The 14,786-nt window shown below is 39.5% G+C and overlaps 1 protein-coding gene across 2 annotated transcripts; it reads left to right on the top strand.

The window, feature by feature from the left end:
- Positions 1-8,565: 8,565 nt before the first annotated feature.
- On the top strand, positions 8,566-14,683 carry RNF7 (ring finger protein 7). 2 transcript variants are annotated; one of them, XM_082055008.1, is made up of 3 exons: positions 8,566-8,782; positions 11,822-11,869; positions 13,346-14,683. In XM_082055008.1, exons 1-3 carry the CDS (start codon positions 8,612-8,614, stop codon positions 13,400-13,402), a joined length of 276 nt encoding a protein of 91 aa, XP_081911134.1. In that variant the 5' UTR covers positions 8,566-8,611; the 3' UTR covers positions 13,403-14,683. The 2 variants fall into 2 exon arrangements, with proteins under 2 accessions (XP_081911134.1, XP_081911133.1); XM_082055007.1 differs by having other exon boundaries at positions 8,572-8,789.
- Positions 14,684-14,786: the final 103 nt, after the last annotated feature.

Here is a 14,786-nt window from a genome sequence, read left to right as displayed (position 1 = left end):
AAATAACAAATTCAGCCACACATAAAACTTATTAAATACAGTGTTCCATGAAATCACCAAAAAGATGATATAAGTCCTTCTTCTCATTTTAGAAGCATTATTTATATGGGTGGGGTTTTTTAAATCCAATCAGACAATTTAGTTTACTTTAAGGGGTTGTGATTTTGTTCCCCACTTTCATCTTCTATTTTTGGTCACTCTACTGACAGAGGGGAAAAAAGCTGAGAGAATCGTAGAACAGACAAAGTACATTTACCATGTGACTTGAATTCAAGACTTAAAGGTAAAAATCTCTTACCTGATCCCTTTGAAATAGTGTTGCAGTAGATTTTCATTCTGATTTTTCAAAAATTGCGGATTATCCCCTGCTTTACTCCAGGTTAGTGTCTCAGTGACAAACTCCACCGTGTCAAGAAGCAGAGAGAAATGTTGTTTTGAGGGACGTTGTGTGTATCTAACAACCGAAGGCTTCAGAGCCAGCCAGACGGGTGTCCATGCAGTGTTTTGCTCCCAGACCAGCACGCAGGCACCGTGCCCATTCAAGGGTTACTTCAGGAGCTGGCTGGGAGCTCCACGGGTTTAACACCGCCTGCTTAGCCTCTGCTTTTCCTGAACACCATGACGTGGTTGCTAGGTGATACAGCAACAAGCCTTGGTCAGACAGCAAAAAGCAGGTGACAAACATAAAATCAGTTACAGGGACACAGCCCTGTAAAAATCAAGTGATCTACAATAATGCTCAGACCTGGCATTTATGTTGCATCTTTCATCCATAGACCTTTAAAGTACACAATAAAGAGGGTTAAGTATATACAATGCAGTCTCGTTTCCTCACTGAGGGCTGGCAAGGTGCTATGTATTGCAGAGCAATGCACATTTTAAGTCCAGGAGGAAGGAGTACTTCCCTGTAGTTTCTGTAACTAGAAAGTATTTAAATGGTGCCAGATGCAGGCAAAATGCTTTGTCAAATATTTGGTCATTTTAATCAAGTCGCGAACTGACACCCCAGAGGGTGACAGTGTAAGCTGAGGGATTTGTACGAACTTTTTCTCCACATGATAATGATGCAATACAGCTTATAATTTACCTCACAAGTTGTATTTAGTCATGTACCTTTCCATCTCTCACCTTTTCTCCTAATCTGGCTGATATGCCCTAGTATAAATTAGACCAAATACATTACAGATTACCTGATTGATTTTTACAAGTATCCAAAAATTGACACAGAAAGAACCCTAGTCCTGGATAAGAGATCTTAAATAAAGCATCAAGATGTACAAATGGCAAAATACAAGGAGGAGTTCCAGTACTGCTGAAAAACTCCATAAAAGATTTAACTTGTTTAAACACAAAACATACAATGATCTTTTTTAACAACCAGAATAATTCACCGAGCTTCCTCCTGAGTAGTTGGTTCAGATTTCTGTCAAGTCTTCCCTGTCACATAATTCTGTCATGGTGTAACATTTACATGGGTTTGGTTTTTTTATTTTTTTTCCCTTTTAAAAAAAAATATTTATATATATACTTGAACTGTACATGCATATGTTCTGGCACTACCTTGGCCAAAATCTGAAAGTAGAAAGGTGGATCAAAGTCAAAAAATGTGTTGAGTGCCATGGTAGACAGTATATAATGTCTGCAAGTGTGAATGAGGAGAGGATGAACCTATGCAATACCGTGCAGTAGTTTAAACATGTGAGTAAAGGGAGCTTCCATAAGGCAGGGTTCTATGTGGCCTTTCTTGCTGGTATTTTTTTGGGGGGCGGATTTTTGGATTGGAGGGCAGGATTTGCTAACAGTGGCTTATAGGGTCTATCCTGATAGTAGGCAGGATACAAACAGTGATGGGATGTTAAAACTGTTTAGGCAAACCGTACTACCTCACAAATTTATAGGAAGTTTTGATATTTCAAAATAGGTGGAGGGGTGTGCCCCCTCATAACAGCAAAACAATATAATTTGCTTTCAGTTCAGAATGCATTTCTGTTCTCAAACAGCTAGCCTCAGTTAAAATACACATTCTTATTTCTTCACAGTTAATTAAAAAGAAATAAATGGAATATGAGACAAGCTAACTTGAAGATCCACACTCTCCAGGGTGGGGAGCAATAATAGCTGAATTGCACTCCAGAGAGTAAAACATTTAGTGAACAAGAACCTAGTGTAGAATTTGATAAAGTAGTCTGAGGTCTTTGTGTCATTGGCTTTAAATCTGTGCTTCAGAAGGAAAGATGGATAACTCTGGGTGTTGTATGAACAACGGAGAAGTTTCAGGGGTTTAGACTCAAAGCAGCTCAGTGAAGTCAGGAGCTATTTAGTCTCTTGTGAGACAGGGTTTTGCTAGTAAAGCAGAAAGGTTCCCATGCAAAGGTCATTGACTTCTATATATTCTGTGTCATGATGTCTGTTTGTTTCACTTAATGAGTGAGTAATGCACAGTGTATTTAAGAATGTGGATTCCTGGTGCTTCTTGGTCTTTGAACTCATTCCTGGACTTAATATGTGCAGCAATATAGGGAAAATGGTGGGATGTACTTTTTTTAAACTCCATTTGCTACTCTGGGTAGCAATATATTTCTGTGATTTCTTCACTCCAGTCTCCCAGCAGGATCCTCTCAGTGTAAAAATGGTATGTGATTTACTCCACAAATGCCATGTTTCCCTAATGCCTGGTTTGGTTTCCTTTTATTATTTCTGGATGCCTGCTTCATGCTTCTCTTTCACAGAAACTGTACATATTAATATTGAAGTCTATTTTCCACTTTGGCAGTTGCATTAGGCAACTTCAGTAAAACCTTAAGAACACCTACAGGTGGTTTTGTCACAGGTGGTAGCCAGTGTGCTGATCCAGACTAGTTCCTGTGCTGTCTGCCTTTATTGCAGCCCCACTCTCTGCCCTTCCCCAGGTCTCGGCTATAACCACAACAGTTTTATTAGTACTGGCCATTAATAGCCCTGCTTAACGTATTCCTACTGGTAAAATGGCGTGGAGAAGTAGATGATCTAGAGTTTAAGAAACAGTTTTGGTACAGAACTATGCTTAAATTCTTTTCTTTGGCAGATAAATTGACATAGTACTTAAGTGTTCTGATAGATGTTAGTCTATTGTCAGAACAAACAGTAAGTGTAATAATACAATCCAGCACGTGCATTAGTTGGCCAAGATACACACACACTTACATAACTGTTCTTTGCATTATCATAAAACTGACATTTCCATAACAGTTTTGTTATTAGTAAAAATAATCTTCGATTCTATGTTTCAGAGTAAGCAAGCTGTGGAAAAAAAATAACAAATATCTCAAAGTTGTAAGAGAAAAGAAGAAAGAAAAAAAAGAACAAAAGTCAGGTCATTTCCAGACATCTCCATTCTCAAAAGATTTGTGAAAATCTGTGAAAGGCATTGTACATGCTTCCAAACCACTGTCTGTGCAATATTCAGTTTTAAAAGGTGCATGGAGAATGAAGATATTCTTACAAGGTGTGAAGATGCATCTGTATATTCATTTCAAATGGTATTAGGAGTATGAAAATAAAACTTGTGGCAATTGTGTAAGTTGGGTGTCAAACACTTGGAGCTTTCAATGAGTATTATTTGATATGGAGACGACAAGAATCCATAATCAATCCTTGATGAGTTACACTGCATCTGTATCGTGAAATTATTGCAGAAATTTAATTGATTATAAATTGTATAGTATAAAACTATTCCAAATTGGGTTACCTATTATTAGGTACATCCCCATTCACAGTTGCCAAGCAAGTTGTTTTTTCCCTGTTCTACAGCACACAATTGGCTGAGCAGCTGTAATTCTAGTGGAACAATCACTTGATGGACTGAAAGGAGCTTACTTCAAATTCCTCTATTTAGATAGTTTGGAACATTTTCAGTAAAGTCTGAATGAGATAAGCAAGTGCAGTCTTCCCCTGCCCAATCTGAAAAAATATTTATTTACAGTTAAAGTACATAGAGAAGAGTCACTTAAAGAGCTGTCATATTTTGTGCCACTCTCCCATGTGTGACCTCCTCAATGTCGTGTGTGTCTGCAGGGAACAGATGAACTCTGGAGTGACAGGACAGTATTTCTCCAACATGGCTTGAAACTTTTTATACAGCTTTTTAGGTGATAAGATAGCCAAGAAAATAATTACTAGTTGGGAGACTATTATTTTATTTCTATAAAGCAACATATTATTTTATTTCTATAAAGCAACACAGACAGAGTTAAAGGTACCTGTATCATATTTGCTCTGCAACTTTCACTGCTAATAGAAGCTCTGGCACTGCACTGTAAAAATGCAAGTTTTGTTTATAAGAGCAGGCAAGACAAATCACCAAATCAAAAGTTATGACCTTTCTACTTGGAAACAAATAGTTTTCAAAACATCTCTTTCATGCTAATACTGAAAACAGTGTTTCACATTGGTAATCTCTTCTCCCAGTCTTCTGGAATAAATTCATAGCTGCATCTCATTTGAACTGACATGCTCTGCAAAGGAGCTGGTTGTGCCTGATGGCTTCTCACATGAGAAGGTGAGGAGAGAATAAAGGAAGGGATCCTAATTGTTGTAATGACTATGTTTGGTATTTTACCAACTTTTTTCTATCCATGGCGATCCAGAGCGGTTCCTACATATTTGAGCCACTTGTTTTGCTGCCCCCCTCTCAGTTGTGCTGGGAAAAACTGCTTGATGGCATCATGAAGCAATTAAGTTGAGGGAATGGTTACAGGTTAAAAATCGGTGTGTTTTGTATCTGCATTTGCAAAGTGTACAGCAAACATGCAACATTTTGATAGCACCCAAACATAATTATAATCTGTATCGTGGTTTGGTCTTATGAGCTCTTAGAACTGAAGAGAATTGCATCCAGTTTCCATCTAATCCCTGCGAAGAAAAAGTAGAGATGACAAGGCAATTTGTGTAAATTAAGAGTGACTACACCAGGCTTTTTTTAAATCTCTATTTAGAGGCAGTTGACACTTGACGTAGCAGAAACTAAATTTCAAAGTTTTTTTACTTTAGTAACATATATTCAAAATTCAAACATCTTTGTGAAAGGTATACAAATACAATGTGTTACCAAAGGAAAATTATGTATTAATTTTCTTTCCAAGTTTTACAAAAAGCAGTTTTAATTTAAAACTTTTCTGGATTATGCCTAGTCCCAGTAATTCAGATTCCAAAGTGCCACAAGGGTTTTGTTTTGGTTTTTGGTTGGTATTTAGTGTGTGTGTGGTTTGAGGTGTTTTTAAGGGAGAGAAAAAAAATGAGTTAAAAATAACTGAATTATCAAAGTTAATGACATTTTATGACTAGAAAGTAGTTACTTCAACTTTGTATCATTGATCTTTTCAAATTTTCCCTGATAGCTGTTGAGAGGCATATTGGTAAGATACATCCACAGTAAGGAAAAACAAGCAATTTTGCATCTAAATATTTTCATTGTAGTTTAATTATAACATTTCTTTCTGATTGGGAACTAGAGATCATGGGATTTTTAGTACATTTGCTACAGTCCATGTTATCATCACGCACTGCTGTATTAGCATAACGATAGTAGTAGCTTGAGTGTCCTACCAGCTACATATGGTGCATCCTCTCTGGCCAAACCAGAGGCCCGGTCACATCAAGGCAACAGTTGTTGCTTCCATGGCTGACTTCTGCGAGGTTGGGAATTGGACAGTGTGGATTGAGAGAAGTGTGAATCAGCCGAGGTAAGAGCAAAATATGTTATTCACGTGTTGTTTAATCGTGTTTTCAAGGAAAAGACAGGTCCTTCTGAATTGATAGTTGATTAATGTAGAAACAAGAGATCTTTAAGAACAATATAACTGAAGTGATTGAACTAATTCTTTTACTTTATTACCAAAGACCAGATTTTTGTGGCCAAGGTGCACAACATGCAACCCCCTGCCAAAGTGTATAATTTATTCTGTTACCAGTGTTGGGAAACATGTTGGGAGTTGGAATTCCAGGAGGATGGGGTCGTCCTCTCCTCTCAGTGAGGGCAGCCCAGTCTGTTCAGGTGGAGCTGTGAGCCACAGCTGGAGAACTCACACTACAGTTCTCATAATGCTCTTTTGTATGTAGGGAACAGCCTTCATGAGCAATGTCAATCTGGCATCTGCTAGGTGTCCTGTTTAAGCATTTAAAGTGTTATTAAAATACATAAATGTACTAAAAAATCTTGCACAAAGTTTTCCTTGGTTTTAAAAGTGCATGAGTACATGTGAAAAGCTTTTATTTCTGTTCACACTTTGTGTTACGCTACAGCGCTTGCAAAGCTGGATGAATGCACCGTGTACTCCTTTTCTACGCGTGCAGTAACTCATTCTGAGATTGATACGTGGTCCACAGAGTGACTTGGAGCTGCTTTCCTTCTCGAGTCTGCTATACCAGGCAAGCAGAAAATAAGTTTATGCTTAGAGCATCAAACCAGTGTGTGTTTTAACATGGATGATATTCAGCATAACCGAAGGTAGGAACCATTCCAGTGGTTCTACAAATAAAGATTCTCTAGTTCCTCAACATAAAGAAAATCTAGGCTTGATTAGGGATCCTGACATTCAAGTTCTCCAGCATTGCTTTTTCTCAAACAAAATTTAAAATTCACATTAATTTTGTACCTATTACCTTATTGTTGTTAACATCTAAGAGCTGAATTACACAGACATAAATTATACTTACTCTGTTGCAAGGAGCACTACATTTCTGAATGGAATAATACTTTGAATGGTAAAAGGGGTTTAAGAAATGCAGTTCCTGTCTCTGTCTTTCCTTTAAATTATCTTATTTTTTATTCTGTGCTCTTATATGTACCATATTCTTACACATTATCATTCCTGTGCCTTCATAATCGTATGGAACCCAGCTGTGACAATCAGCAGCAACTGTTATTGAAGGAAAGTTGGCAAAAACAAGAAGTTAGTATTTTGAAACCTCAACTCAGCAACGTTTCTGCTGAGTCTAGATATTACGGTTTTTTAAGTGGTAGAGAGAGGAACCATTTCTGAAGTTAGTAAGCAGTAATCCAGCCTAGCTTTAAAAGCTTAGCACCACAATCTGATGTAGATCCAGAACTGGACTGGTACTAGTACAGAACAGCAAAGATAAGTACTCTGGTTTGTATGACTTTTCTAAGAGTGGGTTAATACATAGAGCACCAACTGATTTTTCCACGGAACAAGTGGGAACTCACTCACATTTAAGATCTGGCCTCAGCCAGCAATATAAGTGTGACTGAAGTCATTTGGCTTTGCAAGCTGATGCTCAGTGTTCAGCCCAACCACCAAAATCAATGCGGATATACTGAGGTTTCTGCAGTGTGGTCAGAGACTTGACAAATTGCGATGAACTGATCAGAAATTAAAGGCAGGGTGGGGGGAGGGAGGGAGGGAAGGTGTGTTTATGTGTGCATGCACAAGGGTCAGATCTGGGGCTAGAGAAGACTTTTTTCCCCTTTAGCTTGGTGGATAAGCTATGGTGAGCCAGTGTGGTCCATGCACATCTGTGATGTCTTGTTGATCCTTCCCATTCAAGGTGTATGATGGGGTAGGTTAACAGGCACAGACTGAAGCACAGGAGGTTCCATCTGAATATGAGGAAAAACTATTTTGAGGGTGCCAGAGCCCTGGAACAGGCTGCCCGGAGAGCTTGTGGAGCCTCCTGCTCTGGAGACACTCAAACCCACCTGGGCACATTCCTGTGCGATCTGCTCTGGTGAACCTGCTTTAGCAGGTGGGTTGGACTAAACGATCTCCAGAGGTCCCTTCCAGCCCCAGCAGCCATTCTGTGATGGTTAATGTTTCAGGGTGCACCTCCACAGAAATGTCCTAGACTACATACAAAAATAAGTGCTGTGTATGTAGCTAAAACTGCAAAACCAAAAATTTGTTGAGCACATTCAGGTATTCTGAATGTAGTTGACCTATTTGGCAGTGTGACAGGAGAACTTTTGTGTAGATGAAATACTGATAAGTCTTGAGAAAATAAAGGTGGACTTTCATTTTAGTTCTTATAATTTCCATTGATTTGTTTGTCCTGATTTTAAATAGAACATTGTATCTTTAAAGTTTGATTTGTACATGAATATCAGCATTATTTAACAAATTTATCTTAATGTAGGCTTAAAGAGACGGGGCACTGTGTTGGAAAAGTACATTTTGTATATTTTATTTGGGTAAAGATTAGAAAATAGATGGAAGTTTCCATTAGTTTTTAAAGTAATGATGTATATTGTTTAGATTTGCTCTTATCCACACTTTGTAGCTCCACTTTTTAAGATGTATGTAGTTGTATATGCAAATATTTTATTTTTTAATGTACTCAGCCACTTTAAAATTCCCTTTTAGCTTTTACTTCCCGAGTGCTATCGCCCTTTACTTCAGTGCACCCTCCCCGCAGCTGTCCTGTGGGAGTGTGGCTGTCCCCGCAGCAGACAGATGAAAACGCCGCTCTGGCGGCTCATCACCCCCTCTAATTAATAGCTTTTCAGGTTTCCCGCCGCCGAGCTGTGCCGGCCGGCTCCCGCAGCGCCCGCTGCCGCCGCGCGGGGGCGCTGCCGCCCGCCCGCCCGCCGCTGCCGCCGCGTCCCCGCCCCTCCGCCATGGCCGATGCGGAGGACGGGGACGAGCCGGGCGCCCCCCACTCGCACCCGGGCTCTGCGGGCTCCAAGGCGGGCGCCCCCGACAAGATGTTCTCGCTGAAGAAGTGGAACGCGGTGGCCATGTGGAGCTGGGATGTGGAGTGCGACACCTGCGCCATTTGCCGAGTGCAGGTCATGGGTAAGCACCGGCCGACGGGCCCCGGCCGCCATGGCCGCGTCCCCGCTGCGGGACAGGGGGCGCCTGCGCTTCAGCGGCGCGGAGCCGCGGGCCGGACGGCGCCCCACAGCCGTGCCCTCCCCGCGCACGGCGGGCGGAGGAGAGAGACGCGGTTTCCGGCAGGAGGGGGGCGGCCGCCGCGCCTCCTCTTCCTCGGCCGCGCCTGCTCCTGAAGCGGAGAGCGGGCCCCGCCGCCTAGGCAGCGCCGGGCCGGAGCCCGCGGACGCGCAGGCCGGCCCAGGCCCGTGCCCGCGGCTCGGGCTGGCACAGCGGCCGGAGCGGCTCCTCTGGCACACCGCCCCCCGCCCTCCTGCCGGGGGAGGCCGGAGCGCCTGCGGGGCCGATGCCCTGGGCCTGTCCGCTGGGGAGCCGCGATCGTCAAGTGGGCCGACCCTGGGCCCAAGGCTCTGCTTTCTGCAGTCTCGTCTGTTAGCCTTTAACATTTCTACTTAAGCCTTCTATTTACTAGTGCAATTTAACAGACAACCTCCAGAAAAGTCTATTGAAAAGCGAGGTGTTAGTTTACCTGGGTTTGAAATCTGGAGAATCCCTTTGAAAGCACCCTTATCTTTCACTGGCATCACTGTTTTCTGACATATGATACTTATCTTGGATCTTTGAAAATTCTTTACATTCTTCTTCTACACTATATCCAATTTTTACTGTTGTGCTGAGTCATCCCAGGCGTGATTGTTCTCTCAGTTGGGCCTGGCACAGTCTGGCAGGACAAATGACCCAAAATTCCTCCAGAGCACTTTGCTTTTGTGGGTCCAGGAAGCATGATGCTGCAAATCTAGTCAGGTTTTGGCTTAACAGAAATGAGATAAAATATGCAATGCTGTCATTTCTCATACATGTTTTTACTGAGAATATTCTGTGGAACAGAAAATGCATGGAAGGTATACTAGAGGAAAAAAGGTGCAGTCCAGGAGTGGTGGGAGATCCACCTTTGATAAGCATGTTATGAAGATTGTCTGCTTTTGTACAGTGAACAGCAATCACCCTGGAAATATGAAATGGGCTTTTTCTGTCACATAAGCCATAATTTCAAGAATGTATTTCCCTGTGCTAGCTAGCCGGTAAAGAGCAATATAGAGAAGTCTAATGAATAAAATCTTATCCAGAGCTTTTATAAAAGGGTTTGTTTTTTTTTTTTTTAATTTCATGTATAATTTTTCATAACTAGACTAAGGGAGTACTTTTCATCTGAAACTAGCAGAAAAATCTGGTAACCATTTTTTGAGAACAAACCGCATTGTTAGAACGTGAAACTTGATCATTCTTGACTCAAGTTTAGCAATTTCACGTTGACCCTGCCAGACCTGCTCTGCCTCCCGTAGAGCCGCTGTGTCTGCAGGAACCTCAGGTTGCAGGCAGTGCCAGGCTTAAGCTGGCACTTGTTGAAAGTTAGTCTGATTGATTTTTTTTTATTTTTTTTTTTTTTTTTGCAAGGCTTAATTTTCTACTCATTTAATTCCTTGAACTAACGTGGTCTTCAAGGATCACAGAAGCACAAGGGAAATAAGGAAAGCTGCAGGTGTTAGCTGGGAAGGGCAGGATTGCAGCAGTACTGACTTGGATTTGCTGAACCTCTCACAGCCTGACACCTGCAGGGCTGTGATGCGGGAGTGGGGACAGCTGACCTTGCCATGGTTGCAGTGATTTCTGTCTCCATCTCTCTCTGCTGCTTCTGTCTGAAACTGCCAGTCTTGGGGCTAGGACAGGACAGTTGCTTTTGTGACTACTAGTCTGCCACAGCTTGATGCCCCGTGTTATTGAGATGACCCCAGATGAGGCTGATGCAATATACCATGGTACAAGTTGAAGCAGTTTGGCTGAATCTTCCTGCAGCTTGGCCCTTAGATGCTATGGAAATACAAATTACAGGAAAAGACCACAGGAAACTATTTACTAGTTTATTAGTTTCTGTCCTCTTTGTTGTTCTTTGCCTGAGAAAATGAGGAATGTCTGGGCAGGTGAATCTAAAATAGAAGTACTGTCCATATCTAACAGTGAAAGCAACAATACTCAAACCTAAATTCTGTAGCACAACATGTTTCTGTCTTCTAAGAAAATATGGTCAAACTAATGGCACATTGGCTGGGTCCAACCTGCGGGACACTTTTGTTTAAACTATTACCTTTTCTTTGGAGGGAATGAAGATGTGTTTGCTCCCATAATAGCTGAACACTTTCTATTGGGCAGGGTATGTGCACGTTTAAGTCAGTCTGTGTTGGGGCAAAGGAGAAACAAAGGCATTTTTCCACTGTACGTGTGTGGCACAGAACTAAGCCTGGAAATTGTCACTTCTGTATCTTACTGAGTCCTGAACCTGCTATCCAGTCCTATAGCCACAGACCGGAGTGCATAAAGATGATATTTAAAAGTTAGTTATTGTTCCGTGTTTATTTGTTTATATTATCAAATTGACCAATATGCTTGCATGTGTATGCAACTCTTGTGAAAATTATGTGCAGGTATTTAGTAACGAAAACTACTATATTAAAAGCAGTAGGAGGTGGGTGTTGTGGTGAGAGATGTACGGCCTAAAAAAAATCAAAATTGTGAATGATTTCCTTAAAAGGACATGCTGACATGTGAAAAACAAAGGCCTGTGATTAGGGTTTGGCTTTGTGCTTTCTCTGGTCTTAATATGCCTGAGTGCCTTGGCACAAATCTGCTGGTTGTTATATCTACAAAATGGAGAAGACTTTTTTTCAGCAGAAGTTCTGAAAATACCAAAGCCATGGAAAACAAACAAAACTTGTTGGACAGTTTGGAGTCCTGATCTCTTTCAAATTTATATTTCATGTTCATGTGCACTATTTTAAAATGTTAGGGGGTTATTTAATGTAAAGGACTGAACTAGACATCAGACTGTAGGATTTTTACCTTTATAACTTGATTTTAAAGTTTATATTTTCCTCTGACAAACCTATTCTTAAGATGGAATCCTGAGGATCAAATTGAGTCTTGTTCTTGTTTACTTTTAGATGCCTGTCTTAGATGTCAAGCTGAAAACAAACAAGAAGATTGTGTTGGTATGTAGTGATTTCATTTGCTTGTTTTTCAATTGAAGCTTCTCTCAGTAGGGTGCATTTTAAAGTTTGGAGGGAATACTGATTTTATTAATACTCAACAGTAAAATGGTGTTTCATTCTACATTGTATCATCTTTTTACATTAGTAATACTTTAGTCTTTATTTTTGAGCACTAATAAAACTAGTTTTCACTTCAAGACATGCTGTAGAACAAAATCGTTTCAAATTTGCAGTCAGCACATATGCAGCTGAGAGGTTTAAGTTTCACCCTGACCGTATTTGAGGAGATTATAATGTTCACTTCTGAAGTGGGTAGGAAAAGGTTACTCTTTTTTTTTTTTTCTTCCGAGATGCATGCCAGAAGACACAATGGTAACACCAATGAAGGTCATCTATTCTGAGATAAAAGTTTGTCAGGGTTAGAAAGCTGTATTTTTTCCAGTCTTAATTCAGATATAGTGGAGGTAATTGCTTGTTTGTTCACTTTTAATTTGAAAAGTAGATACATTTCAGTTTGCTATAATGCTGTTTAAACATAAACATATTTTCAATTGCATATCAGTGTATGCAAAAGCAGATCTTAATTCTGATATAATTAAATCAGAAATAGTGTAAATTGTTTCAAAGAGTTTGCTTTAAACCTTCAAGCCAACTTTTAAACCGGAGGTAAAACCTTCAATGCTCTTGTTCTTTCTGTTTTGAAGTATATTGTCTCAAACTTAATCCACTGTTGGTTTTGATTGTATTTTAAAGTGAGAACAGGAATTTCTGGTTCCAGATGTCTTAATTGGCTTTCTAAGTGTCCTATTTAAGATAGTCAGAGAGGAAAAAAGGTGTAATTTGCAACACTTCTTTGATTGGTACCTTTGTATTCCAAAAAGGAAAATATTTATTGTTTTTTTTCCTTACTAGTTCTAATATTATTCAGGAGTAGATGGACAATAGACAACCCTTTCTGTTTTGTTGAAACAATTGTAGTCTGTGAATAACTTCTGGTGTAAGATCTCATTTTGAGGCTATCTGCTGTGTCAAAAGTACCTCCTTGGTATCACCCATGTAACTTTGAACACTGCGTTTCAGATGAGAATTTGGTGATTTGCCCTTGTATGACAGTAAGTCAGTAATGCTTCGGCTGGGTTTTGGTACGGGGGAAGGTAAAGTGAGGAACCTAGGTAGTTCCCAGACAGAATGGATAAATGTGTTTATACGTTAACAAAACTGGGTCACTTTATACAAGAAGATGAGAATATATGCATTTCTTTTTTCATAATTGGAAATTAGTAGAAGGATTGACAGAGAACTGACAGTCATCAGAATGGCCGTAATAATCCAGTCTCAGTGATGATTCAGTGATGACCCGTTTTTCTCAAAGGCTTGCAGTCTTTATGAACATCTGAGAACAATAGTTAGGACCTTCCTGTAGGTGTTGATCGCACAGCTGAGTGTGACTGGAACGTGTTCTTTCTTCTCTTTCAGTGGTTTGGGGAGAATGCAATCACTCCTTCCACAACTGCTGCATGTCCTTGTGGGTGAAACAGAATAATCGCTGTCCCCTCTGCCAGCAGGACTGGGTAGTCCAGAGAATAGGCAAATAAAAACACTCGAAGTTGTTTGTGTTTTTTTTTCCTGTTGAACCTCTTGAAATAGTGTATGTATTATGCTATATACTCATACAGAAGAACAGAACATGTCAATCGTGGCATGACTTATTTAGTTTATTTGCTACAAGAACAGTGTGGTTTTGTTGTATGCTCTTTGCTGTATGAGGGGGCAATGATCAGTCTTGCTGCAGGCGTTTTCACAATTGAAAGAAGATAAACACTACATTAACAGACATATCTGTTACAATTTGAGTGTTAACTGTATCGGAGCATAGCAGTGGGGTGATGAAGATTATACCCTAAATACAGTTTATTTCATATTTCTGTGTAGATAAATAAATTCATTTCAATGGGCAACCTTACCCATAAGTCTAATAGGCTGCATAGTTTACTGTCAGGATAAATAAATAAATAAATTGTTTTATAAGTAATATTGTGTACAAAAACAGAGTTGGTGCGTTTTTTAGAAAGTATTCTGGTTTTTAATCTAAAATTAATAGTGTGTAAAGCATTTGCTATGTGCTTTTTCCATCACATTATACTAAACATTTCTAATTTAGGTTTTCTTTATGACTTCAGAAAATGTTTTGTTGTATCTCTGTCTGTTGCTGTATTATATTCTATACATGATTTCTGCAACTGTAGTGTTAAAATTTAACCACATTAATATTTTTAAATTTATATTTCTGTTAGAGATCATGGAGACGTGTATTTTTAATCCAGAGACTTTTGATATAGCAACATGTATTTGATATCAGTTAACTAATGGTGTAAACTGTCTCTCTGGTTAGCTGAATAATATAGAAAACAAACAAAACTTATAATTTGAATATCCCAAGGAAAGCAGGTATTAATTATATCTAGGAAAACTGTTCAATTGTGGTTTCATGAAAACTCAGCTAATAGAAACTTCTTTATCGTCATTTTATTGGTTACAGTGTTTTAGAAGTGGGAGAGAGCATTGTTTCATTTTTGTGGAAATCCTCAATGTATCGTTTTTATATTAATCATGTGATTTTTTTCTTACAAATATTGAAGTGCTTGCCTCTGACTTTGTCTTTTCCCTAAATACGCAAAGTAATTACTATTAATCTGAGTGTATGCTGTGGGGTTTTTTTTTTTAATATATGTAATAAAGCGGTTGAATTACTACTTTAAGGCTGTAACAAAGTCAGGCTTAATAAAATGGTTAATAAACCTGGGTGAACTTGAAGCAATATTATATGCATATCATCGTTTACTTCAAAATTATAATTGTAAATGTTTAGGATTAATACATTTCTCAGCAGATGTATTTGTCTGGTTCTGTTTATTTT

This window comes from Streptopelia decaocto (genome assembly GCF_964273445.1).
Source record: "Streptopelia decaocto genome assembly, chromosome: 6".
Lineage (NCBI taxonomy): Eukaryota > Metazoa > Chordata > Aves > Columbiformes > Columbidae > Streptopelia > Streptopelia decaocto.
Note: the sequence above shows the minus strand (reverse complement) of the source record. Positions and strands in the feature narration are given on the sequence as shown.